At 48.3% G+C, this 27,914-nt stretch overlaps 1 protein-coding gene across 3 annotated transcripts in view; it reads left to right on the plus strand.

The window, feature by feature from the left end:
* Window positions 1-27,914, plus strand: part of NFATC1 (nuclear factor of activated T cells 1) — a 105,282-nt gene that overhangs the window by 32,690 nt on the left and 44,678 nt on the right. For all 3 annotated transcript variants that reach the window (XM_061995611.1, XM_061995612.1, XM_061995613.1), the window contains exons 4-6: window positions 8,012-8,214; window positions 11,241-11,413; window positions 13,730-13,870. In XM_061995611.1, coding sequence (XP_061851595.1) covers window positions 8,012-8,214; window positions 11,241-11,413; window positions 13,730-13,870 — 517 coding nt within the window. The remainder of the gene's footprint in view (window positions 1-8,011; window positions 8,215-11,240; window positions 11,414-13,729; window positions 13,871-27,914) is intronic.

Genomic DNA, 27,914 nt, shown 5'->3' on the forward strand with positions numbered 1-27,914 from the left:
AAACTGAGGGCTCAGGTAGTTTCAGGGAGGATATTAGTGCCTTGGATTTCCCCCTGCGTCTGGATTTTTGCTCCACAGTTTCCAGAGTCCCGCTTGCTGTTGTCAGTGTGCATTTGGCTCTGCCACAGGAGAAGCTGTCCAAGGGAAAGGCTGTCCTCCGTGCCAGGGCCAGCAACTGCCCCCGCGCTCTCGGGAAGCGTGAGGCTGTTCACAAAGAGGAAAACTTTGTCATTTCGGTGGACTTCCTGGCGTGGGTGCCTCCTCTGTCCCTCCACGGGGGAACAGCTCTCCCCAGCCCTGCTCTGCAGAGAGGCTTTGGAAGCTCCCGTGGGTGCACTCTTAGAGAGGAGCTGTGGTGCAGAGAGGACTGACTGCCTCCCGCCACCTAAGAGTGAGGCTGGGGAGCCTGATGAGGCAACAAGGATTAGGGAAAGGACCTCTCTTCAGTCTCCTGGTAGAAGATGACACAAGAGCAGTAATGATTTTCCAGTGTCCCGGTAAATAAGGCGCCCAGGACCTACAAACTCATTCTGTTAGTAACTGCTTTTCTGATGGGCATCCCTCTTGTGAGTCTGATCAGTTTTAGGAAGAGTGTGATTTGGGTTGGTCTCTAGGTATGTGTATTTTTGGGGAGGAAAATCCTTCCTAGAAATAAGGAGCAGCAGCATCTTGTGGCTGTTTAGACAAGGAGATTTCATGGCTGTGCTGAGAGCCAGCAGCCACGAAGGCTGTTTTTCTCTGGATAGAGACTGAAACGACTTGTGAGCCAGTGACTGAGTGTACAGCATCTCTATTACATTAAGATGAATAATTCCTCACAGAGTATTTGCAGCTGGAAGTTTTATATAGATCTTTATTCATCATGATGTGAACAGCTGCTCTTTTGCTGCACTGCTGAATTAAAGTCCAAGTGGCAGCACTAGAAAGTGCCACATAAAACACACTCCTGCTGTTTTCCTTTCACTCCTTCTCCTGTCCAGCTCTTGCTCTCTGCTGAGGCTGAGCCCTTTGCAGTACCAAGCCATCTTATTTTTATTTGTGGACCAACTCTGACTGCATTTGGATCTTAAAATGGAATTTGAGGGAATCCAAGGAAAATTAGTTTTAGAAAGGGAAAATAAATCTTGAAAACAGCACAAAAAGCTGTAGGAATTCCTGTTACAGTGTTCTGAGTCAAGGACTGAAGGGTAGTAGTGTGTATGTTAAGTGGTACAGGAGATAAATTGTACAGTGTTTTTGATTAACCGTGTCAGATCAAGTTCAGCAGAAGCTATCACAGGCAGAGCATCACCTCAGCTCCCAGGGAGCTAATTTTCCGTGGGTTTGGGTTGTTTTTTTTTTCAGTTCTGAAGTCTATCTGCCCTGCTCTTTTCAATGAGAGGCTCCTCTTTCATTTCTCTGGCTCTGCTCTCATCAGAGAACAGAGTGTACAGGAGCACGTGAGTGGCCCAAGTTTAGCACCTTTGTTTTGAATCCACACTGACAAGTGGTCTGGAGCTGAGCTTTGCACCTCCTCTGAAAAGCCACATCCCCTGATTTCTTGCTGGTTGCAGGCAGAGGGAGGAGATGCCTGCTCAGGATGATGTGCAGCTGGGGGCAACTGGGAAGGGACAGGGGTGCTGTGAGACCCTGTGGTGCTGTGCAGGGAACTGCCAGCCCTCGCTGGGAGTGGATCTGTGGCGCAGGGTCCAAGTGGCTCGCCGTGCCCCCGAGCCCAGGGCTGCCCTGCTTCCCTCCTGAGCACGCTCCTTTGAGGTGGCTCTGTGTCCTGTTCAGTCAGTGAGCCATCTCCCATGGCACTTGGTGTTCAGCCCTTTGGTTTGGGAGAGGAGGCTGAGTGCAGAGCTGCTGTAGTCATGTGCATCTTCTTCAGGCTTCCCATGGTAAAGCAATTCAGAGCTGAATGGGTGGAATAGGTGGAGGGAATTTTACAATAAGGAGGGCAGTCTTTTTGTGTCTTTTTTTCTCCAGAGCCATAGGCTGCTGGCTCCCCAAGCCTTTGGCAGCAGGTCCTGGTCCTTCATCCCAGGGGTGCAGCAGCAGGGCAGTTCATTGACTGCTCAGGCCAAGGTCAGGCAGAATGTCTGCCGTGCGCACAAGAATAGTTCCCTGTGCCTCCTGACCTTGCCCTTGCTGCCTGCGCTTCACATGACAGTCTGTGCCTGCAAGACCAGCTTTTCCCATCTAAACCCACGATGCAACAGCTCACATCTTATTGTGCTTCTGTGTGGCAGCTAAAAGTAAACTCTTTTTCTTAAAGATCAAAGTGATGATCCTGGTTTTATGCAGACTTGGTGCTCAGGGCTAAAATCAATACCCCGAATGTTTGTGTTCTGTCTTGGTAGTGTAAACAGTTTGATCTTTGATTTGGTTTTAAGAACTCGGGACACTGAGCACTTGCTGATGTGATTTTTGTTAGGGGCATTTTACAAAGATGACCATTTGTTTCATTTTATCATTTATCGGGAGCAGTTAAACCGTATCCAAAAAAACCCAACCCTCCTGCTTGAGAAAGTTGGCAGTAAGCGATTTGGTGTGGTTCCTGAAGCTCTGGTTTCAAGAGACAAGCAGCAATTGCTTCAACAGTGTCACTGTTTTATAGATTTTGTCCCGTTTGACGTTTTTGAAAGCACTGGAATTACATTCCAAAACACTGATGGGGGAAAAAAGGGAAAGAAGCCCCCTCTCCCCAGACTGGATGTTTAGTCTCACTAATGATTTTCTCCAGAGTAACTCAGGGTATTGCTACAAGTGCAAGTGGGATGATGGGAGTGTGAGTGAGCAGGACAGTACCTGCTGTGAGCAGCGTGGCTGTCACTTGTGGACTCGGCTGGGATAAGAAAATGTAGGCATTGCACTTACTCCTCTCAGAGGCATAAATGAGTGTGTTTATTTGTCTGTACCAAAGGTACAGAGAACAGACACACACATTTGTAGAGGCATTGCTGATGTGGGTGTTACCTATGGGGGTTTTTTGACACATCATTATCATTAGGGATGCAGCCCCTAGTAGCCTGGAGAGTCTCAAGCACAAGCTGCTCGGTTCAGGAGGTGAAATGTCAAGTCTGTGGTCATGCCCTGCTTTGTTGTTGGTGGGGGCTCTGCCCTGAATGCACTGGGATGGGGTAAGCCCTAAGTTAGCCACAGTGGTTGTTTGACTTGCAGAGCCTGGAGGAATGCACCCCTGTAGGTGTGTTGCTGTCTTGTCCCAGAGTATGCACATGTAAAAGCAGTTGTGTAGTGTAGCTCCCTTCCCCGATGGTGTGAGTGGGTGCAGAGGCTCTACCTGCCCGCTGTGTCCCACCACAGCCAGACCATTCTTTTGGTGGCCTCCAGGCGCCTCTCCAGGCACAGAGGGCTTTCTGAGCATTTCAGCTGATGCTTCCACGTGCCAAAGGTGTAAAAGCACTTGGAAGAGAGCATAGTACTTCAGCCACGTTTCTTAAAATGAAGATTGTGGCTTAAATAATAGATGTTATCCTCACAGACCCTAGAGTTACCACCAGTGCTGAAACAGCCTTTGAGTTATTGGATGTGTCAGTTGCAACTCCTCGCAATTGAGTAACAGTAGCAAAGTTTAGGGAGCTTTTGCTGTTTTGTTTTCCTAACGCTGGTGTTATACACCACTCATGTTAAACACCCCTCACCTCCTCGTGCTCACAGTTTCTCAGTTGTGTGGGATCCCTGCTGCCAGTCTCATAGGTAGGCGCCCGGCGCAGGGTTGGAATCCAGACAGGCTGGCTCTGTGATAAACCTCGGGCTGTCATCGCTGTGGGACTGGCTCAGTCGGCGCCTTGGAGCGGGCTATTGGCAGCGAGGGGCGAAGCAGCACGGTTCTGTCACACCGGGGGAGGCCCCGTGGCTACCCGGGGAAAGGCTGGGGTTTGCTTTGGCACCCGGCACCGAGAGGAGCAGCGATCTGCCTCTGAGCATCCCGATACAGCGGTGGGAGAGGACTTGAGAAAGCGCTGACAGAGAGGTGCAGGAATCCCGGGGAAGGCTCGGTGCGGCAGGGCCAGCCGTTCCCTCGCTCTTGCGTAAAATTGTGAAAGGTGACAAAGAGCTGAACTGTGATCAGTCCTGTTCTGGTGTTAATTACCAGTGACTGCATCGCTTTTTGGTAGAATTAGAGGAGTGTAAAACAGGCCTGCAATTAAGTCTGATTTTGATCTTGGCGGCTTCAGACAATATAAGTGCCAATGCCGTTTGAGACCAGTTCAAATATTTGTAAGTGTTACTCAAAAAGGGAAAGAGCAGAGTAGCCAGTGGTCAGTCAGCACTGAAAACATTGACCACAGAGACCTCATTTGAACACGTAAGATTTGCCTGCATCTTTCCTTGGTACTAAACCAGGCAACTGCTAAGTTCTCACCTTTATCTATGAAGGAAGACTCATTCAAAAACATTGGACACCCAGTCCTTATTTACAGCTAGCTCCTTCTACACCTTCATGGCAGGGGAAAGTACAGCTCCTTCCCCTTGGGTCTATGTCTCGCCAAGCAAAGCGTGCTTGGTAGGAAAGGCACATCCTTTAGTACGGACGTGTAGCTGAGAGCAGCCTTTGTCACTCATACTCAGCCACTGAGTTATTAAGAGAAGAGCTTCGGACTGTGTTACATAGAGAAAAGGATAAAAATAGCGTGTGTGACGCACGCATCCCGTGTGGCACGCCAGGAAACAGAGTTATAGCACCCCGTACAGTATTCCAGAGCACGCGTGGAAAATATGCGCGGGGTCTTTCCTCACCAAGAAAAACACTTGGTCCCCTGTTTCCCCCGTCCCATTTGATACCTGTCTCGTTCCATCCTCCCTGTGCCCGCTGAGAAATCTCCCAGCTGAGACTGCCGCAGCTCTGCCCTCAGTGCCACCGCTGCCCTCGTGCTGAGCGGCGTGACAGTGACGCTGCTCTCCTGGATGTTGAGGGAACCACCGAATGTTCTCGCTGTGCCCGACTGGGAGGAAGCGAGATCTTGCCTGTTCTGCAGACACCTGCAGCACGCTGAAGTCTCCCCAAGCTCAGCGCTGTCTGGCGCAGAAGTCCTGCGCTGTGCGCGTGATCTAAAATTAGCCATCCACAGTGTGTGCCCCTTTCATTGTTAATCCTGGCGTCGTTTTCTTTTATTGCTTCTGTTGGCATGCTCCGTTCTGTGATGTAACACAAAAGTAAATGATGTGAGGCAATGGGTAAAACAGAAAGGGAAATACATATGGGAGATCAGATGCCTCCTGCTGCAGGATGTGATGTAAGACTTACGGTGACACGAGTGTGGATTTTGCCTGTTTTGGGGGCAGCAAAATCAACCCTATGGCTATTACATTAGTCTTTCTGGATGTTTTTGACACTTCCCAGCTCTTGAAAACCGATGTTTGTTTAGTGCTGTGGCCGTTACTTGTCTGCAGGTGCAGGAGTAGCTGTCGTCCGGGAGTAAGTAACTGCGGGTAATAGATCCAAAGCAAAGCCCAGCATGGCTGGGTGACAGAGCCTTTGAAAAAACACCAAACACATAAATCAGTTTAAAGACCACAGACCTGAAAAAACAAGGCAAAACATGCATCTGAGATATTATTGTTTGTTTTCCAGCATGTGAACACTTCCTGGGGGAGGGCAGATGTGCAAAGCCGAGGGCTTTGGGTGTTCGACTGCCTCCCGGTAGGAAACCTGTGGGAAAAGCACAAGCTGAGACTCAGCAGTAGGTTACAAGATATGGCAGCAGCCGAGCTCAGATTTAAAGATAAAGCCTGAAATAGCAGAACCCAATGCAAGACCAACATTTGTTGAGCCCTTTGCCCGCATTCAGTGAGACATATGGGTACCTCGGTGCGCGATTTCTGCTTTTGCTGAATCGAGGTTTGAGTTACTCGCTAGTCTATTTTTACTCTTTCAACGGCCTTGTAATTCAATATGTGTTTGTTTTAATTTTACACTCTCCATAAAAAGCACCATCCGTGACGAGCTGGAGAAGTGACTGCTGGTAATGCATAGCAATTTAGTTGGCTGGTGTGTCACCATCTTACTTTTTCCCCCTGCGAACCTATGTGGTGCTGCTCTCTGTCAAAAATCCCCTGTGCTGCCTTGCGTTCCTGTCACCTGGGCTGGCTGGGCGAGGCACAGGGACGGGCATCCATGGGCAGGACAGTGGCTTTGCAGCTTGGGCTGTGTGTCTGCCCAGGGAGTGAAAGCCAAAAAGCCCTCTTTGCAGCATAGCACTGATGTTGGTGCCAAAGGGGGTCAGAGGTGGGTGTTCCATGCAAGGCTGAACCAAGAGGTGCAGCCCATGGCAAGCTGCTAAAGGCAACGTGCAGGGCTTGGCTCTGCTCTCTGTAATTTTACCAGTAGTGCAGGTTTTCAATTTGACAGTGCTGATATGGAACCTCCTTCCCCCGTTGCCTCACAGCCCCCTGTCTCTGAGCTGCCTCCTCCTCCTGTCCCTGTGTCTTCCCAGCATCTGAGTGCTTTTGGCAAGGATGTGAAAACTTGCTACACCAAATCAAACTAATTAAAGCACTTCCATTTTATTCTTGTCTCTTCTGACCAAAATGTGGGGTGGAAAATGTGCAGTATGCCCAGTTAGTGGTGGAAGATGGGTCTAAGCACAATGTCCTTCCTTGGCCATACTATGGTCTCTGTGGTACCTGACCCACTGCCATTAAGCAGCCCTGCTGCCATCAGTGTGTTTGATGGCGGGAGAAGGCTTCAGTTTGTTTGCTAGCAGGGGGAAGGCTTCATGCCTGTGTTTGCACTCACCAGAATTATGCAGAGTGACTCAGGATCTTTGTTCTTAATAGCATTCCTGCTGTTAGATGGTTAAATACCCTGGAGAGATAGGTGTTACGTTCTTATGAAGCCACAAATTACTTTTTAAGATTTAAGGAGAGTAAAAGCCAGCAAAACACAGATATCAACAACATTTGATACGGGTTTCACCACTTGCTTTTGGCTTTATTTAACTTTGAGCTTGCATGTACGGTAAATTAAGAATGATGCTCCCCATCAGTGGTCTAGTTTTGATCTATCAGATTTAGTGATGGTGGATAGTTGGTGCCCAAACCCACCTGAACCATTCACAGAGGAAACAAAGCCTACAACAAATCAAGCAGGTTTGCTCTGCAATGGCTTGATTCCCGTGACAGCCCTCCTTGGCCATGGTTCTCTCTCCTAGAGCTGCTGCATCCTCCCTTCCCCTGGGACAGAGTTCCACAGCTAACTACTGTGAGACAGCTGTTTTTGTGAGACCGCTTTCCCGGCATGGAGCAGCAGCTCTGAGCGGAGACCCGTGGCCTCTTTCACACCAGCGTGAGCCCCGAGTAGCTTCTTCAGGAGATGGTGGGGATGAGGTCAGGCTCCACTCCTGCTCCATCACCAGCCTGTAGCAGAAATAACTCTTGTTGTCATCAGAGCGGTGACTGTAACGTGGATGAGGTTCAAGTCAGGCGCAGTGGCTTCAATGAGATTTTTGTGCGATTATAACAAGAATTTGACACACATGGCAAGCTGCTGGTTGTGTATATGTGATCTGCCTCCACGCCGGCACAGGAGGTATTTAACAGCGTAAAAATCAGTTAATGAGGGGATGTGTCACGAGCATCAACGTGCTGCTGCGGGCGGGACGGCCCGGGCAGCTTGGGCATGGATGAGCTGCGTCCTTTCCGCTTGCAGACGTGTCGGTTTTGCCTCCCTCGGTGTGGGAGGGAACTTGGGCTTCATTGTGGTTTTGTGCCGAGCGCCACGGCAGAAGTTATGCAAAGCTTTCTGTGGACGTAGCAGGAGCGCTCCAAAGCTCACCCTGTCTACAGTGCCTCGGGTCCTGTAGGATAATGAGGCATTTTCTGAGCGCACCTTTTTATTGTACCAATATTACATTACAGCAAAAATGGAAGGTGGGGAGCTTAACACACAGCACCTGTCGCGAGTCCTCTCCTCGAATTAGGCTCTCCCGCTTATAAAACTTTAATTGATTCCTAGCAGTTTATGTGCATGGTGCTCAGTGGGCGTTTTCTGTTCCCCTGCCAGCTCCACGGTTACTTGGAAAGCGAGCCGCTCACGCTCCAGCTGTTCATCGGGACTGCAGATGACCGCCTGCTGCGGCCTCACGCCTTCTACCAGGTTCACCGCATCACCGGCAAGACCGTGTCCACCACCAGCCACGAAACAATCCTTTCCAACACCAAAGTCCTGGAAATTCCGCTTCTCCCGGAGAACAACATGAGAGCAATGTAAGCCCTGGGCGCTGGCTGTGACTCCTAGCAGCTTCATCTTGGGCGCCTCGTTTGATTTCCTCTGAGCTGGGCTTGGGGTGTTTTTTTTACACAGTTTCCCTGGCTTTTTCATTATTGTTTTTAAAGTTCTATCTGCACTAGTAGATTCTCACAGCTTTGCTGGGACGAATTGCCCCTAATCAGCTTAACTACAAAATGAACTTCACAAATATTTATGACAACTGATTGCTTTCATTCTAGAGTTTCAGCCAATGTGCTTATTTGCCATTTAAAATAAGTATCTCAGTTACCAAGCTGTAAATATCTCCTACCTCAGCTCCTGCATTTAGTTTCTAAATATGACACCTCTTGCTCCTATACGCACTAGCACAAGGAACAGGGCTTATTAAGATTTATCTTTGGATGTCAAAGGAAACTCTTAGAGAGCACTTCCAAGTACCTTACTAGTTTTTTGAGATGAATAAACCCAGTCCTGTTTCTTATGTAATAAAAATTGGCATTTTTCATGGTGTTTGTTTAGGAGCAAAGCTTCTGGAGCTAAGAGTAAAGGTGATACATCTTACAGCCTGGAGTTACTAAACTGTGTTTAGTCCTGTGCAGAAAAGCAGACACAGATGTCTTAGGATCTCTGAATTAGTAGGGGTCTGAGAGATAATTAAGTGCTCCGTAGGTCCAGTACACACAGGTAAACTTTACTGCAGGGTTGTGTATAAAGGTTTGAGTATCTCTCTATGTGTGTGTGTGACATACACGAGACCCTCCACATTATTTAATCCTTTCCTCTCTGCCTCCCTTGTTCAAATGATCATAGCCCTTAGCTGAGGTGTCCTCCTTGGGAAGGATTTGTGTGTGCTTCCATGCCTGTACAGCCCTCGGTGTGTGTAGCAATGCAAATATGTTCATACTTATATAGAGATGCATGCACCTTTGTGTGTGTGTGTAAGGAGACAGAAAGACAAGTAGGTATAGAGACAGAAAGCAAGCAAGAAATCTTGACCCCACCCAACCAAATACTATGGGAAAATCCTGGGGAGGCTTTTGAAATCACAGTGTCACTCCTTGTTATTCATACAGTTTTCTGCACCTTAGTGAATAAAAATGGTAGCAGGCACCTGAAGTCTTTCCACATGTCCTGGTTGTTAGAAGCTGGTTTGCAGTGTCATGTAGAGCCTGCCCCAACGTGCCTTGTGTAACTTTCAGAGCTAGGATGTGCTCAGCTGCTCTGCCAGCTGGGCTTGGGGTGCTCACTGAAGATCTGAGGAGCTCAGCCAGTGTGTTGTGCTACAGGTCATGGCAGACCTGCAGAGCTACCAGCCGCTCAGGCTGTTGGTGTAAGCTGGCACAACCCCACTGAGGTCACTGAAATGTCACCAATGCAGTATTTGTTTGGCCCTTCATTTATCCAGTTCCAATCACATTTTTGGCCATTGAGGAACATAATTACTGTTTCAATCATCTTTCTCCCTAGAAGAAAGGTAGTTACACAGCCTGGGAGGCAAGCCGAATATTTTCGTGATGTGCGTGCCAGACTGTAGTAGAGCTCTCTCAAGAGCTGCAGACAATGCTTTGGCATATATAAGCCTTACACATCAGTAGTCTAAGACCTCATGCAGCACTAACAATGGACTGAAATTCGGAGCCAAGTGCTTCTCTCACACATGCTTTGTGTGTTCAGGCCTTGATTCAATGACAGCTGAAGCTCATCTGCACGTTTAAACTTTCCTCCATTTAGCTACTCCTGTTGGCTTCAGATTTTTCATTTTGCTTTTTCTCCCGTGAACTTTGTTGGCTCTGAACTGTCATTTGTGTCTTGTTATTTGTTTTCCAAGTGTTGCCATAGGAGAGACAATAATGAGAAGCACGCTGTTTCTTCTGTATCTTAAGGATCTTTGTTTAGAATTTTGACATGGGTACAAATATTTGGTGATTCTTACGGCATCACCTGCTACCATGCGTTGTTGGGAAGCTTTAATACTTTCATTAGTTGCTTTGATCATATCAGCAAGGGCCTTTTTGTTACTCTGAAATCCATACTGTAGAAAAAATGCACATCAAAACTGTGCTGGCATAGTTCTCCTTTGCAGTTTACTTCAGAACAGAGCTTCAAAGGTCTGGAGGAGGAATTAAACCCTTTGAATGCAAAATAAAATTAAGCTATGCATATTCAGTGTAAGCAAATGCGTGCCAGAGACCAGCACCCAGAAGAATTTGCTGTGTAGGCTTTGTAGTCGTGGCCAAAGCAGAGGTATTTTTGCAGTGGTTTTTGAGTGCATTTGTTTATATATCTTTTGTTCTGGGGATTTCCTCTTGAAATTTGCTTTGACAAAAATCCTGATTTGTAAACTCATCCAGGAGAATATCCAAGATAAAAAAAGGAGAGGTCAGAAATAGTAGTTCTACCTGATGAAAAGCACATTTTTCCCTCATGTGGAGAGAGGACTCTTGAGTTTAGTGTTTTTTTCATGCAGAGCCTCAGCTCAACACGCATCTTGGACTTATTTCCAACTCATTCAGATACAAACACATTGACAGTAGAACTGACCCACAGGGACAGCTGTGCTCATTAATAAGCATTTCAGGACTTTGCCCTAGCATAAAAATCACGTCAGATTTGTCTCCAAGTGAAACCAGGAGTAACCCTGTGTTCTAAGTTGGTATCACTGTGCACTGCCCTCTCATCCCTTCAGCCTCGCTGTTTGTTTGGGCTTTGGTTAATCTGTGAGCACCATCCTTCCAGGATGTGTTGGGGAGGAAGGATCATTTGGATTTTCTTCCTCTGGGAACTGAAGTAATATTCTAAATATGCATGCTCAGCAGCAGCTACTGTCTGTTACTGCACATAGCCCCAACTTAGCTACTTGTGGATGCAAATCCAAGGCTTAGCAAAGGCTGCCGCGTTCAGCCTGGTCAGTGGGTCTGACTCAGGTTTTTAAGGGGGAGGTAAAGGACAGAGGGAAAATATGGCATGCTCATGTCTTCCTGAAGTGGGCTGGAAATGAATTGCTCTGTTTCCTTTTGGTCAGCATCGACTGTGCTGGGATATTAAAGCTGCGGAACTCCGACATCGAGCTGCGCAAGGGAGAGACGGACATTGGTCGGAAGAACACGCGCGTGCGCCTGGTCTTCAGGGTTCACATCCCCCAGGCCAACGGCAGGACCCTCTCCTTGCAAGTAGCCTCCAACCCCATTGAGTGCTGTAAGTAGGAGCAAACACCCTTCTCTTGCTGGGTATTGTGCCCCTTGCACGTGATCTTTGTCCACCCACACAATATACGTTGGTTTTGCTTTGCCTGTCTAGTCAGGGAATGAATCTGCTTTCCAACAACACCTGGTTTATATTGAAGATGAAATACTTGTGTCTTAGGGAAAAAAAAGTGTAGCTTTGCACATGGATTTCTGCAAGAAAGAACACCCTTAAAGTGCACTTCAGCTAATAGCAGACCTGGGAGTGAAAAGGCTTTTTGGTTTTTCCTTTTAGTGACACCCTTTCCTACAGGTAATTGCTGTGGGAGTTTTGGAGAACAGCTATCTTGTCTTACTAAGTCTCTGTCTCCCTATCATACAGGAAAAACCAGCAAACAAACCCCAACCCCTTTGATGAGGAGCTAGCAATAGACTAGAGCTGACACGCTGCCTGCGGCTTCAGAGAACCTCCAGAAACCAGGTTTCCGCTCTGGGGTCTTTTTGATAGAGCGGCCTGTGTTTTATCAGAGACGCTGGGACACCCTGCAAAGACAACTGTATTGTTCTTGCTCTGTATGCCTTGACAGCCCCCCCATGCAAACCAAAACCTGTTCGCTCCGTGTAGCTTTAACCCTCCAGCCTGAGTGGTGGAAATCGCATTCCAGTCTAACTCCCAGTGCTAGCTTGGACAGCTGGATGGTCTGAAACAGGATTTTAAGGTTTTGTTGGATTCCACAATGTGAATCTTTTTGATGCCAACAGGGTAGGGAGTAACTTAATATCTGAGAGGGTATGTGAGGAGTGAGCTGTGGGGTGCAGAATGGATGAGATGTGGAGGAAGGCTTGGATATCCCTAGCTCTGTGCTTGCTAGAGGGTCATGCTGCTCCAGCTTGTCTCTATGTCATTGCTAGGCTGGAGTCCCCCACGCCCTGGAGCATGTCAGCATTTGGTTTCTTGGGATTGTTAATAGAGAGGCTGCAGGAGAGAGCATCCCTGCATTCTTCTTACAAAAGCAGAGGCAGTGGTGACAGACTTTGAGACCAGTCACAGTGTTCCATCCTTTCAACCAGGGTACTAGGAAAGGCAGAAGCTGTAGGAAGGAGTAGTGTTGTTAGTGAGAGCTTCTCTCTTTCACTGTCATTCACTGAAATAAGAAATAAGCATTGGCAGTGGGAAGGGAGTTCCATTAGGATAAACCCATGTTATTTTTGCAGAGTAGCAGAGCCTCCTTACCTGTAACAGCCAGACTGGCATAAAAAGCCCTGTCTTCAGTCCAGGACATGTGAGAGATGAGTAGTTTCCCCTTTGTTTCTTATTTGAGGACAAGTTCTAGGCTAACAGGCAAAGCAGAAGAATATGAGGAGTCATAGTTTCATCCTGCTCCTGTTGAAGCTGATGAGAGCTTTTCAGTTCCTATATAGCAGGGTAAGGCACAATTTGAGTACATTCTGAGCTGGTCTGTGCAAAGGTGACAAGCTCAGGAAGCCGCTAAATATGAAGCCCTTTGGATTTGTGTTGGTGACCTGCAGCTTGGAGGGTTGCGCAATGGGCAAAAGTTTTGGAACGTGCCTCCTGAAAGGAGCAGAAAACAGGAGAAAAAGTAAGTGCCAGTGTTATTTCTAGTGCAGAATGTGGGCTAAGCTGTGCCAAAAACTTCGTGCATCTCTCAGTGCATGTAACGCCAGGAGGAACTGTGTAATCTGGATAAAATGTCACGTCATCCCTTGAAGCTCAGCCACGCTCGCTCCGTGTCCCAGTTCGGGGGGAACAAATATGTGCCATGAGTATACCGGGTTCCATTTGCATGGATCCACATATGCACTCGGGTTCAGGTGGAAATATGCTCTCTAAACTGAGCTGCTGCTGAATCACGAGGCCTAGGGCTGCTGCTTGCTGCAGGACAGCTTTCAGAACTGGTGATGGAGAGCATAGTGACTGAAACAGGTTTTGGATGTGAGTGGTCATCTAGTCATGTGTGCCTTGTAAACACGGAGCAGAGGAGTTAGAGATCACAGGAGAGAAAATGATTTGAAACAAACAAATTCCAACGAAAAAGTACTTTTTGGTATAGTTACAGCTGAGTTGTAAACCAATTTGTGAGCCTTTGGAATTTGTACTTCTGTGTTTGATAAACCTACTGTTCACGATCAAGGTGCTTAAAAACCAACCATGTTTCCTGCAAGCCTTCTGATCTTCCTTTGTTTCTATCTCAAACTCAGCTTATGTGGGTAAGGGTTAAGTGACGTAGGAATGCAATATTTACTTCTTTGTGTGTGTGTTTCTGCTTACATTTTTGGTTTTTAATTGATCTTCTTTCTAACTCCCCAGCTCAGAGATCTGCCCAAGAACTGCCTCTGGTGGAGAAGCAAAGCACTGACAGCTTTCCTGTTATTGGAGGGAAAAAAATGGTACTGACTGGCCATAACTTTCTGCAGGACTCCAAAGTCATCTTTGTGGAGAAAGCACCAGGTACGTCTTTACAGTCTAGACTCCAGTCTGCCTTTTTTTCCCCTGTTGTACAGTCTCTGCCAAGTGATGAAAGCATAGATTCAGTAATGACATTTTTTTCTGCATGTAATATGTTTTCCATGTCGCTGGGTGGGGATGTGAACGTGGTGTGAGCCCTGCCTGCTGTGGAGGATCCACACCAGGGCAGGTGTAGTGGCAGGTACACAAGAGCAGCATTGAAAGTCAGCGCTTGGTGTTTGTTTCCGTAGCAAACCTTAGTTGTTCTAGGTAGGACCTGTGAAATGTGTTTGAGGGCTCTGGTGGCACATCCCCAAAAAGCCTGCAAGATGGGACATCTTGTTAAGCCTTTCTGTGAGGTGCAGAGGAGAGTGCGGTGCTGCCGTGGTGTGTGTGTACACCTTTATGTCCTCTGGTGGCTGCCGAGCCCAGTGGCATTTACAGACCGCGGTCTGAGGAGGTTTCTGGTTTACCTTGAGGACTGGGGGAGGACAGAACACCCCTGTCCCCTCACCTTGCACTGCTCCTGCAGCGCATCGGGTCCTCCTTGGGCAAGGGTCCTGGGCGGGCTTAGGAGACAAGCAGCACGGCGGGGAGCTGGGCTGGGCAGGAGGTGTCTGCGGGAGCGCTGGGTCACCAGGTAACACGTGCAGATACCCCCGTGGAAAAGGCAGCGGGAGCACGGCTGTGAGTCAAAGTCAGGCTCTGAAACGAGATCGTTAAGGGTAGTTTTGAGCCTTGTTTTGGAAAGGGTTTCCGTGGCGCTGGCACAAGCCGCGGATTCCTCAGCTGCCGGCTGAAACCCCCCCCTGAACTTTAAACAGTGCTGGGCGCTCCCCAGGCCGAGGGCTGGCTGCTGCAGCGGGTGAGCTTTAACCCTCCCTGCCCACGCCACTCCACCGCTGCCGGCACGGGGGCACAGGCAAAGGCAGCCCAGTCTTTGGGTCAGTGAGCTCAGGGGGGAAGCAAAGGCTTCTCTGGAGTTCCCCAGCAGGGTCCTGGGCTGGGGAGGAGGGTTCAGTCACCGAAAGTGCTTGTGAGGTGGAGGTGATGCCCCAGGTCCTTGGTGAGCACAAAGAGCTTGGTCCCAGTGGCTCCCACACTCTGCAGCGCACGGGGCTGGGCTGTGGCCCTCAGGTCAGCATCCTAAGGGGGTTTAAAAAAGGAAAAAAAGTACTATTGCAATAAAAAAAACCCAAAACTCTGTTCTTTACATAGTGTGAGGGGAGGGAAGAGTGTCACTGTGTCAAACTTCCTTTGCTGCGCAGAAGTGAGTTGGTGTGACGTGTCGGGGGTAAAGTCCTCACTGGAGAAAGGAAACCACGTTAGAGGGTGCTTTCCTTCACACTTATTTTCTGTACTCTCCCTTTACTGAGTTGGATACATTTTGAAGTGTCCTGCCCCAGAGGACTAGGATGCTGATGCCACTCACCCAGCAGCGAGTACCACAGTCTGCGTTGGGACACACCCCTAGTAATCGGTACACCAAAAGCAAGATGTTCACTCTGTAACCTTAAATCACAAAAAACAGGGCCAGCCCTGTGCCTCTTAACCAGACAGACACCTCCCTTGAGCACAAGGAATCAGAGGCTGTGCAAAGACAGTCAACAGAGGGAAAACTTGTATCAGCGCCATTTTTAAGGGGTAGACCGTGCTGCAGACCGTGTGTGCTGGGGAGGCAGAAAATGATCAAAAGGCTTTGTCTGTCACCCTAAAAAACTCCTGGGATGAACTCCTTTGTGCATGGGTTGGCAGATGGACCAGTGCAGGAGCATCTCTTTGAAAGCACCGCCAGAGATTCCTCTGCACTCTGGCACGGAGTCAGTCAGTGAGCTGCTATCATTGAAGAGTAATCAAGGGCATGAAGTACTGAAGGATTTGATTTGAAACTGTCCTGCCTGGTTTTAGGAGTCTGACAGTAGCTTTGTGGCTGTTGCAAGGTAGTGCTGCCTTGTCGAGGTGCCCTGCAGGGGCTGAGCCTTTAAATCCAAGAGCATTCAGCATCCCCAGGAGCTGCAGTCGTGTCGCTAGGAACGGCACCCAGAAAGCAAGAGCTGCCTGCTGGTCTGAGCTGAGCAATTCCTGGGGCTTCTGTGGCCACTGGTGTGCTATCACAGCCTGAGCCCAGCTCAGTGCATCCTTGTCAGAGTGGCAGAGCGCTCTGCTCGGCTTAGGGCAGAGTCACTCTATTTAAAGTCAAATGAAGAAGTGTTAGCAGCCTTCACTTTTGTAAATCAGCATGCTGTGTTTCTTTCTCTTTCAGCCCTTGCACGTCTGTGAAAGTAGGTCGGAAGAGGGAACACCAGCATAGTTTCTCTTTCTCTTAGAAAGCTGGTTATGAACTTTTGTGATTAGCTGGAGACATCCGTTACTTTTGCTGCTGTTACCGCTTTTGTTTTTGAATTGGAAATGTTAATCACGTTCCTAGTGGGTAGCAGCCAAACACAAACTGTTACAGAGCAACAGACCAGAGGAATCCTTGCACTCCTCAAGAGAACGGATCTTTTCTATGAAATGGAGACGCGAGACTACATGAGCTCATGTCTTCAGTCCTCGCTGGGGCAGTCCCCAAGCTGGGAGGCAGCCTCTGGGAGCTCATCTAGTTCGTGCTAATCTGCAATACTTAATTGGTTGGGGAAAAGAGTTTGAGAACACTTTTTGTTTGCCCTTTGTTTTTCGCCCCCTTCTGTCTGAATAATTTCTCTAGGTCTGTGGAGTGCACTGCAGTCCACAGAGTCCCAAGCTCTCCCTCTAGCCCTCAGCTGTTGTAGTCCCTGGAGGAATGGCATTATCCCGGCCTCCTTGCGTGGGGAGTCTGTCTGAGCGTGACTCATACAAGAGGGAGTCCCTGAAGAATGATCAAATCAGTCCTTCAGCTGGGGAGGCCTGGTGCTCTCAGCTTAACCCCTTACTGACTGCTTTCCTGCAGAGGAGCACGTGAATCAGAGCAAAACGTCCTTTGCAGCCTCCTGACTGCGTGTCTCAGAGGAGGAGCGCAGCAGCTGCGGGATGAAGGGGAGGGTCCTGGGAGGACCTCCCCAGGAAGGAGAACCCCTCACAGTGTGGTCCAGTGCTCAGAAGGCACTCCTTCAGATAACCCACGAGTCTGCTCAGAAGCGGACTAAAATTTGCTCAAGGCTTTTACGGTAACATGACAAAAGGTTCTCGTGTAGCAACGAGCCCATATTGTAAGGGATTTTGGCCAGTGTTTTATTGCCTGCACATCAGACCACGTTTTCCAGTGATGAACCGTGGTATAAAACTACCGTCCAAGAAACCTGGCGGGAGTAAAAATGTGAATGCTGAATGTGCTTTGAGAGGCTCTCTCTCTTTAGTTCAGATTTCCTTAGCCTGGGGAGGCCCACGATGACTTTGTCTCTTACGGGTTACACTGACAACTGTTTTTCTTGCCTTCTTTCACTGGCTTTGTAAGTCATGCTTTTCTCTGCCCGAGTTTCCAGACGGTCTTGTGAGTCCGCGTGTCATGGTGGTAGGGTGCTGAGTTTAGGACGTCCGACACCACTCTGGTTTTCTTCAGAGGAATTAGTACTTTCTAAAAGGTAAAAAAGTGCAACTCTTTACTGGCAGGGGCCCTTGGTGTCTGTATGCTGGTACCCGCTGCGGAGGCAAGATGTGTGTTTTAGTTGCAAACGCAGATGAAATGAAGTTGTTTGTTTGCTATGGGAGGAGGTGTTTGGCTAAGAGGGACAAAACGTTTCCTGTCAAAGACACACAGACTCAGGAGCAGGGATCATGATCTGGAGTTACAATAAGGGACACTGGTTTATTTACATGTCTTTTAAAACTTTTAATTTCATTTCTAGGTTATAAACGTGTCAGGCAACAAAAACCTTGAAGTTCAGAAAATGCCAAGGTGTTTGTAGAGTGTATTTTAAGGACTATATATCTGTCAGCTACCTGGGGTTTGGTTTTTTTTATGGTAACAACATCTGCAAACACTGTGTATTTGTTTTCAAAGCTAGTGTTTGAAAACAATATGAGTTACTGAACACAAAGCAGCACAAAAGCCCAACAGAATTGACCAGACTGCTGGCTGCTAGCATTCCAGATTATGATTAGCCATCTATAAAACTGAGTGTGGTGGAAAAAAACCCCTAATTTCTCTTCACTCAGTTCACAAAATGTTTCCTATAACTGATGAGTGAAAGCTCACTGATGGGACAGACACAAGGGCAGTATTCTAAGTGACAAAGTACAGGGATGTTGTGGGTATGCCTTCCTGGCACACTCTAGGGCACTGTAGAGTTGCACAAGACATTTTGGGATTTAGAAAGAGTCTTGCACTAAGTTATAAAAGAGTTAATCTACCCTGAACAGTGCTCCTTGCCCAAAAATTGCTCCTTGCTCCTGTAGCTACAATGGTTTTGATACTGGAACTAGCTCAAGTATTTCTGGACTTCACAGATTTGGCCAAATCTAGACATACCTAAGATATCAGGTTAAGCTGACTGAACTCTTTGTTATTAGCAAGTTGCAATCGATGGGAAGAAATGGCCATTCGGTGTGTTATTATTAGTTATCATTCAGTTGGGTTTCCACTGGTTCCAAGCCTGTTTCTTTGGTTTTGTGCTTAGTGACCAGAGCTCAAGGGAAGAGCAAAAAGGCAGAAATGTAACACCCAGCTTCTCCACGAGATGTATTTCTCAGACAGCAGTGACTTGGACATTTTGTTCATGCTGAGGGCCATCTTGTCTTGGTCAAAGGCCCGCATTTGAGCTTCCTTAAGACAGATGCCCCTCCCTGAAGATGCATGTCTGTCTTTAAGGGATGTTAACAGAGTTCACAGTTTGTAAGGCTGCATCTCTGAGTAACTCCAGGCTTACAGACTTCTGTAGTTTTGAATGTGTTGTTAATTACTCAGTCTTCAAATCAACAGTGATCCCAGCACCTACGCACTCTGTAACCCAATTGCATAATATCCTCAGCTATTGTGCCCAAAGCCTTTGAAACTCAATTTCCTGAAAGACAGAGAAATAAACAGCACCCAAGCATCATTTCTTCCAGGGATTTTATCTGTTTGAATATTTCCAAACAATTAGAGTTTTTCAGACTTAGCAATTGCTTCAGACTGGTCTGAATTGACCAGAATTGACCTTCTCTTGTTGTTCTTATCTTAAAAAACTTTTCTGCTGTTGTTTTTCTCTCCTTAAGTGGATTTTTCAAACCTGCTCCTCTTCCCTGCTCTCAGGTCTTGCTCTGAGAACATGATGGTGCTGACGTGGCATGGCAGTAGTTGTATTGCAGCAGATGAAAGATAGCTGGGTGAAATCACCAAGTTTTCTGGGGTATATGCCAAAGGAAATCACACTTTTCTGTAAGTGTTTCAGATGGGGAAACTGACAGTTTGCCTCCTGTTAGACGTGTGGTCAAGCTTGGTCAGCCAAATGCTTGCACAAAGTAAATGTGATATGGAAAAGAAGGAAGCTGGATGAATTCAAGTGTCCACTCAAATGGTTCACGGGTCTTTTGTTCTTCTCAAATGTCACTATCTCTGGCAAAGATTAGAATCAGTGAGTTGCTGCATTAAGGTACAAACGTCAGTCCAAGAGATTCAGTTCTGTTTCCCGTGTGTGGTGTGAGGAAAAGTTACCTTGTCGTATGGCAGGTGACCCGAGTTCAGTATTTTAGCTCCAGGAGAACTTATAAAAAGTTCTGGAAAATGATCTGTTGCCCAAACACTTGAGTGGCATGTGGATGGAACGGATGCATGGGGAAGCATGTGGGCTTCTTGGTTTGACTCAGCTACGCTTTGGAGCTCAGGGGTTGGAGTCTGTTTTGACGTGATGCGATGTGACGGGGAGACGGGTGACCTGAGTCTTGGCAGAGCTCCATCTGGTAAAAGATCTTACATTCTCAGAGATCTTTCCATTGCTCTTTCCATTGCCAGTAGCAGTCACAGTTTTGGGGGCAAGTGGCCAAAAAGGGGTCACGTTTCACACTGGTAATCATACTGTAGCTCACATAATAAATAAGCAAGCGGCAAAACTCCCTTTCCCCCTCTAGTCAGATGGACAGATACCACCTAATTTTGTTTTTATGCGCCTGTTTATCCGAGTGCAGGCCACCCGTTCCAGTTGGCAGCGAGCTGCTGCACACTGACTCATGCAGAGCGAGCTGAAAAACTCTGGAGCCTAGATAAACTGGAAACTTCAAAGGCATACAAGTTGGGAGCACAGAGTTCGTGTGAAGGTCACTTGAACCTATTTCCTAGAGATGTATTGATAGCTGAAGGGGTTCCTGGCCACTGCCCAGAAATAGATATCCTTGGGCAAGTAGTGTCATCAAATGTTGGAGTCATTTGATGGTGGAACCCTTTCACGAGCACATGGGAGCAGTGATGGGGCGTGTAGGAAATGTCAGCACGTTTCAGTTTTTCCTGGCTGTTCAGTCGAGGGGATGGCAAAGGCAGAGCAGGACAGCAGCCATACGCAGGAGGTGCTATCAGCAGCAGCAAACCTCAGCCAGGGGGTTGCTCTCGCAGCGAAGGACGAGATCAATCAATCACAGGCACTTGCTGCGGACAGTAGAGAAAGGCACAGTAACCATATGGTCTCTAAAGTCACTTGTCTGAGTAATCCTGTACCTTTTTAATTATTACCAAAACTGTGACTGAATGCTTAAAGGTTACTATTTCACCTCTTTGCCAGGCTGTGTGGCTTCAAGCAGCTGTGTCTGTGCAATCGAGGCTTTGTCTGTAAACTTTTGTAACCCATGCAAGATCTCAGATAGTTTTTACTGTTGCTGTTCAGTAGAACCCTCTGTCCATACACACAGGAATCCACAGCCCTGACCAGAAAGCTGAGCGTCTAATGCAGCAATCAGTGCCTAAAGACGGGAGAGGAGTGTAGTGGGTTGACTTTGGTTGCCTGCTAGGTGCCCACCAAGCTGCTCTCTCACTCCCTGCTCCTTGACAGAACAGAGGGAAGAGAATTGGTTTGAAACGCTGATGGGTCAAGGTAAAGACAGGGATATATCTCAGGTGGGCATCAGAGGAAATGGGGAAAGCGCTGAAAGGAGAGGAACAAGTTCCCTTTAGGTCTTCTAAGAACTAAGATTACACCTTCAAGAGCAATGTGAAAGAAAGTACAATGACATTTAGGAGAGGAATAAGAAAAGACAGTTCCAAGGTGTGCCCTGTTGCAGAGAAGTTGATGTCAAGAAGAGGAGGAAGGACCTCTAAGATTGAGCTCAACCTTCTTGGACAAGAGAAAAAGGAAAAGAAACATGAGGGAGGCCATGAGAAGGGAAAAATAAAAGTGCTGTTCAAAAGGCCACTGTTTAGACTCTGCTAAAAGTCATGAGGGGTTGCCATAGTGGGATGTCCCTGGCAAATGAGTTGTGGCCATAGAGATAAAATGAAGAGCTTGTGTCTTAAAAAATGATCAAGAAGGAAGAATTGAAAGTATTTGGATTTAAGATGAGAAAGAAGTAGGAGTAGCTAAAATACAGGTGGTGGTGTTGGCATCAAGCACAGAAGGAGCAGAGGAAAAGAATTGTTCATGGAAGGAAAATTTGGAGCTTGATTTAATCTGGCTGTGAGGTTTGTTACTCCCACAGCCTCTGAGAAAATATGAGACAGACTGGACTGAAAAAGATGGACCAGGAATATTTTACTCAGTTTCAGCTGCAAAGTCACAGGTTCAGCCTATGAGGGATTCCCAGAGGACAGTAAAATCATGAAGACAAGGAGATGACACGAATGCAACCAAAACCAGAGTGAAATGCTGTCAGGAGTGCTGGTGAGCGGCTGTGCTGGGTGTGCTTGTTCCACCCGCCTGCTCTACGGAGATTTTGCAGGGATGTCAAGCTGCAGTTTTACTTGGAAATTGATTGCCTTAGACCTGGAATTACTGAGAGTTATTAAATAAAACCATCAGAACAACTGTAATTTCAATAGGGGGAGGTGCCAGGGAGCACAAATTGCATAACCAGCTTCCATTCTGCTGGAAATAGCATCTGGCACATTGTTCCAATGGTTTTGGCTGAAAATGAGCCCCAGCCAGTCAGTTGTCAGCACAGCGCCTCCTGGTAATTACCCGGATAAACCTGCAGTTCATTTGCAAACACTTGAACTCACAACAGTGAAGTATGTTAGACTGCCTGTGGTCAAAGCTGCCAGAGAGGCTCACCGTTTAGGCAGAGGGAGTCCTTCAGCTTTTGTCTTGCCCAGCTGGGCACTTAGTGAGGCTGCACACATCTGGCACAGATGCCAAGGTACTGTAAGATACAGCTTGTGCTGGCTTTTTACCACCTGGTTGCTATGTGACTCTTTTATTGCTAATTTAGGGTCAAAAAAGAGAGAAAAAGTAACTTGAGAGCATCGTATGCGTGACAGACGTGCCAAGGTCTACATAATGTTCAGCTCAATACTGCAAAATTGTATAGCTGAAGGAATGAACAAAACCCATATGCTGCAAAAATGCTTATGAGGAGACACAAACAAATAGAGCAGCTTTGATGTGGAAATACAAATAGGTCTGTTGTGCATGAACTGCACATGGACTAATGGTTGCCAGAAGACACGACAGGGATGTGGAACAAAAGCTATGGGGCGAGTCTCTGTAGCAAGACAGTAGGCTGTGAGGAGGGCAGAGAGCAGCTGGGGGTCTTCCTGGCAAAGAGGAGGCAAATAAAGTAGGCGAAAGTCAGACCAGCTGTGTGGTCTTGCAGCAAAAGTGGTGGAAGAGCAAAAGGGAGAGGGAGGTGGCTGGAGAGGCAACCAGGGACAAGGTGCCTGGCAGCAGGCAGGAGGTGGAGCTGCTCTCAGGTGGCTCTGGGCACCCGCAGGACTGGGAAACATCTGGCCTCTCACAGAGCGAAGAGACGACAGACCTCAGGAGGGTGAGGTGCCACCAAGGCAGTCGAAAGCAAGGTCCTGACCACTCACATCGCAGATACTTAATGTCTGCTCACTCTGAATGTTTTCTTGCTCTCTTCCTGCTCCATCTTCCCTGTGTCTTCCATGGCAGACGCCTTGGCTGATGTTGGTTCATCCTTGTAGCGTGTCTCTTGTAAATGCCTTTAAAATGTACACTGGTGCATAAACACGGGCACAGACTCCCACCCACAGATTACTGGGCTTGCTGGAGTCTGACTGGTGGAATGTTCTCAGCAAGCTGTCTGCCAGACTAGCCTAGCAAAGTGCCCCAGCTCCTTGTGGCATCCCCAGATGGGAATGGCCGCTGCCTGCGGAGGGAAACCCGGCAGCGGTTCGACCACGCTGCTGCACATGTGCTGGCAGGCGAGGCTGCGTGTGGCCAGCGCTCTCCTCCGAGCCCCACAGCCGCCTTCTCCTTGTCAGCCCGGGTGCAGACCTGGCCCAACCTGCCCTTTGCTGGCAGCTGATAGCCTCTCTGCACAAAACTGCATGACTCTGAATGACGAGACGTCGCCTTAGCCTTCATCCTCTGGAAACCCATCCTTCCCTGCCGGACGTGTTCAGAGATCACTCGTCTCAGCACCGTGAGTGTACTTCCCAGGGAAAAGGGGCTGGGGTGCAAATTGAGAACTTGCAAGTGCTTCTCTCCTGAGGGACTGGAATATGCATTAACAGGGCCAACTAGCACGGCAGACAGTGCTTGCAGAGCACCTTACAATTACGCTGTATAATCATTCTGCATTGCATCTGTGCCCTTGCCTGTTGTGGGCATGTTAAAGTAATCTGGCCTGTAATATAGGTGTTATTGTTTCAGGTAATCTCACAACACATTAATCAAGTAGTGGGTTCCTTTGGGAGGGCAGAGCTAGTCTCACCATCTTGCACTGTATGAATGTAAATACAGATTTACAGTCCAGCCAGCACCATCAAACTCTGTGGAGCAGCAGGCTGGAGGAGTGCAAAATGTACTCACTGTACAGGCAGGGAAATCCTAGATAATGTCTGTTCTTCTCAAGTGAACACAGGATTACTAAAGAATACAGACTGTTTTAACCTCCTGTATTGAAGGGAAATCACTTCAGTGTATCTGACCGCTCCCGTTATGCCCGTTTTGTGGAGGCAAGGTTTAAGTGGTTGCCAGTGTTATACCCTCCTGACTTCCTAGGTGTGGGGTGGGTTTTTTTGGTCCTGCATATTCTTTCCCCTTTCTGCCCTCTATCAGTCTGTAACAAAAGTTGGGCTGGTGGTTTGACTGTTGCAAGCTTGTCAACCCTTGGTCCTATGCCTGCAGTTCCCTGGGGTACAAAGGTAAACCCAGCCCTGGAAACCCTGGGAGATCTGTTCTGAAGGGCGGCAAAGAGGGGAAGACATTAGAGAACAGCTTTTGGAAAGTCCATACGGCTCTTTGTGTTGCTCTTGCGTGGAGAAAATCCGTATGTGGTGGTCTGCCAGGCTTTATGTGCGAGTAACTGATGTCGCCAGATTTACACAACTCCCTTCTAGCGCCGCTTCTGTGTTAAAACAGGCCTCTGTGGTGCCTTTTTATGTGGAAATCTTGTAGCTGGGTGTGGTGGGGAAGCCGCTGGGTGACTCATGCTGCAGGGAATTCCCTGATGAATTGTAGTATTTTTACTTCTGGACTTGTGCGCAGTTTCCTCTGGCCTGAGCGTGCGGCTGATAAGAGCAGACTACAAAGGCCCATTCAGCCTCCAGCTGTGTTCGGGGGTGTTCCTGCTCTGCGCATGGCACGGCAGCGGCACGGATGGGTTTTCCTCAGGAGCAGTCCCAGGTGCTCCCGGTGTCACGGCGCTGGGAGCAGGAGCGCTGGAGTGCACCCGAGGCTGGGCTGGCTATAAATAGCAGCGATGGGTCTGTAAATGTCAGGCTTCCTGACAAAACCTGGTGCCTCGGGCTGGCGGCTGAGGCCACCTGTCAGTGCGGCGGGCAGGCGGAGAGACGCTGCGGAACGCGGGGTTCCTCACTCCCCTGGCACTGCCTGCTCCTGCCCTGCCTCTTCCCAGGAGGAGGGACTCGAGGGTCCTTCTTCCAGCCCTTGGCACCAGTCCCCGTGCGGAGCCTTGGCTCTGCTGGGTGAAGCGCTGCTGGCAGCGGCCAGGGCAGCGGGGCTGTGCACACCCCTCTGCTTCTGCACGCGGGTTATTTCTTCTTTGCAGTCTCTCTTTCGTAAAAAAATCAAACCAACCCGGTATATTACCTTGACACAACTTTTTAGCTGCATAAAAAGATGCCTTTCTGTTTGAGATATTGCATTATAAATCTTAAAAACGCCGAAACAAAGCCAGGCATTTGGTTTGGAGGCGACGTTTCTTATTGCTTGGTAAAAGTAAATAGCGAAATGAGAGGGAATGAAATAAGGCCTTTGGAAGAGCCGTTTTCTCCCTTTTCCTCCCTGCCTCCTCCTCTCCTTCCTCTCCTGCCTCCGTCTCCCCCCCTCCCTGCGTAACAACTGCCCATTTGGGTACGGTAATTCCAGAGAGTAAACTTTAACGGGAATGCCTGAAATGTGTCTGCTTCAGCTTTGTGTTATGTCTGTAATTTGAATTATTTGCATTTTGGAAAGGTATAAATTGCTCTGGTGTACTTTGGTTGGCAGGCGGCCAGGAGGGAGTTGCCTCGGGCCGGGAGCGGGCGGGCTGCTGCAGATGTGGCAGGCGTACAATGGAAACTTTTGTGGCGGAGCGGCGCTGGCTGCTGCGGCACACGCTGACGGAGGCGGCATCCCGCCCGCTCCACGGGCTCCCCGGCCCACGGGCACTGCCACTGCAGCCCTCTGCCCGGCGCAGCCGTGCTGCTCCGTGCTCCCACAGACCCTTCTGGAGCCGTCAGGCCTTTCTCTTTTTATAAAGAACAAAATATGTCAGCTGAACTGTATAAACCTGCAAAACATGTTTACTGTAAGAGGTTGACGTAGTGGTCTAAGGTTTCCCTGCTGGAGCTGGTCCCAGTCCGTGGGCGTTGAGATTTCCCTCTTGGTTCACCAGACGTAATATGAGCAATTGTCTTTTTTCTTTCTTCTCTCTCTCTTTTTTTTTTGTCCCTTGCTCCATAACAACTTTTCCTCCCTGTGTTTTTGCTAAATGAAATGTCACTAGCTGTTAATGAGTTGTCTATTCCCTGCTTCTTCCCTCTCTTCCCCTTCCCCTCCGTCTCTGAGCAGCAACGGTCTGGACAGTCTCGAGGGAGTTTCTTGGAGCGAAACCCATATTGTTCTTATTAGCTTCCAAAGACGAGCCACGGCTCTAGATTTTTATTTTCCTAATAGTTTAGATTACAGCATTTAAAATACTTCTGAACAAACTCTCTTTGTCATCGTAAAAGTTTCAAAGGCACATGAAGGCAGTGCTGCATGGAGTAATTGAAAGATTAGCTAGAGACGGAGTCGTTTTGAATTTTACTGAGGTATCGTCAGGAAACAAAAACCAGAAACCTGAATCAGATCATTCGTCTTGCAGAGCAGAAATTAAACACGGCAAAAAACCTGAACTTCTGGTAATCCGTTTACAAAGGCAAATTGAACACGTGTTAACTACTAGTCTGGATGTCTGTAGCTTTCTCTAAACCTCACCACCAGACTCTCGCAAAGCAGGAGCCTGTAGGCTCTGCAGAAGGTGCAGTAGTGTCCGTGTCGTGCTCCTTTTACAGCCGGTGGCGTTAATTGGGGGGTGGGCGGGAAGGGAATGCTGTGAGGGCTTTATAGGGAGGAGGCAGCTCCCAGACGAGGGATGTGCCCCGGCTTGCCAAACTTCAGTCGGGGTTTTTCTACTGACAGCTCGGGGGAAGCATCTGTTGGATAAATTGTGAAGCGGTGGCCAGTCCTGCCGAGGAGCCTGCGTCAGCCCTGGCGCTGTCCGGAGGCATCGGTAGGGAGCCTGGAGCACGGCCTGGCTGCTCCCCCTCCCCTCCCGGCCGAACGTGGCACTACCCATTCAAGGGATTCCTTTCCCAGCGTCACCATTTAAAACGAAGGAAGAAAGAATTTCAGGGTAGATCTGCTAATTGTTTCCTACAGAAAGACCTGCCAAATCCGCTGCTCGCTGTTGCTGCAGCTTTCACGTTGTGCTTGGTTCCATACGTTAGAAAGCAAGGGGTTAGGGATGGGAGCCAGTGGCCAGGGCCAGTCCCGCGGCAGCATTCCTCTCACAGCAGGACAGCCCTACACAGAAATGTTATTTACAGGCATTTGTAATAAATCTGGCAGTCTTGAATGCGTCACCTCCATCCTGGCCGTGGAGGCGAGGAGAAGAAAAAGTGCATTCACTCTGTCACCTTGCCGAGAGCTGTTTTGCCAAGGCAAGCCCACGTCTGCGTGATGAAGTTCAGAGTAACTGATGTTAGCATCTGCATGTCCCAGTGCTGCAATAAATACACAAGAGATGACCTGGAGTCCCAGTTTCCCTTTCTTTCCAGTGCCATCTGACAGTGGTGGGTCTCAGGAGGCTGCCTGTGCTCCGCTGCCCGGCTCAGCCAGCAGCCTGCTGGTGGCCTTTTGGACACGGATGTGTTTGTCTAGGCCTGAAGAGTGGAAACCTTACGTTTCGTGTTATTTTCCCAATTTCTTTGCTGTTGAGTTTTGAAACTGCAAGGAAAGGTGTTATTGACCAGTGACTTCTGTATCAGTGAGGCACGGGAAAAACAACCTGAGAAAACCAGTTTCTTCCAAGAGATGGGTCCCCAGCACAAGCGATAGCTGTTGTTTAAATCTGTACTTGCTTGAAAACAGAAATCCCTTGAATCAGGAGGACCCAGCACACCACTGGAAGCAGCTCCAGAGAACTGTAGATGGAAACCACTGTAGCTGAGCTAAACCGACTTCCAAACCGAATCAAAAGCTGTGTTTGCCAGTCCCTGGCCTTGCCTTTTGATCCAAGCAGCAGATTTATGACAAGCCAGACTAGGATATATTAAAAAGAAATACTGTGTGGCTGAGGAACTTCCTTAATACTGCTTGTTTTGTTTTGTTTAATATTAATGCTGAGTGTGACTTACTGCATAGGTGCTGATCAAAAGGCCTCAAAGGTGGCAGTATTTTTGTCTGAGAGTTTGGGAAGCTAAGGTTGCATATTTTGTCCAGACAGAAGTGACAGAATAAACTGCTGGTGGCTCTCCTCCTAACGTGGTGTCCATCAT

Source organism: Colius striatus, chromosome 4 (genome assembly GCF_028858725.1).
Source record: "Colius striatus isolate bColStr4 chromosome 4, bColStr4.1.hap1, whole genome shotgun sequence".
Classification (NCBI taxonomy): Eukaryota; Metazoa; Chordata; class Aves; order Coliiformes; family Coliidae; genus Colius; species Colius striatus.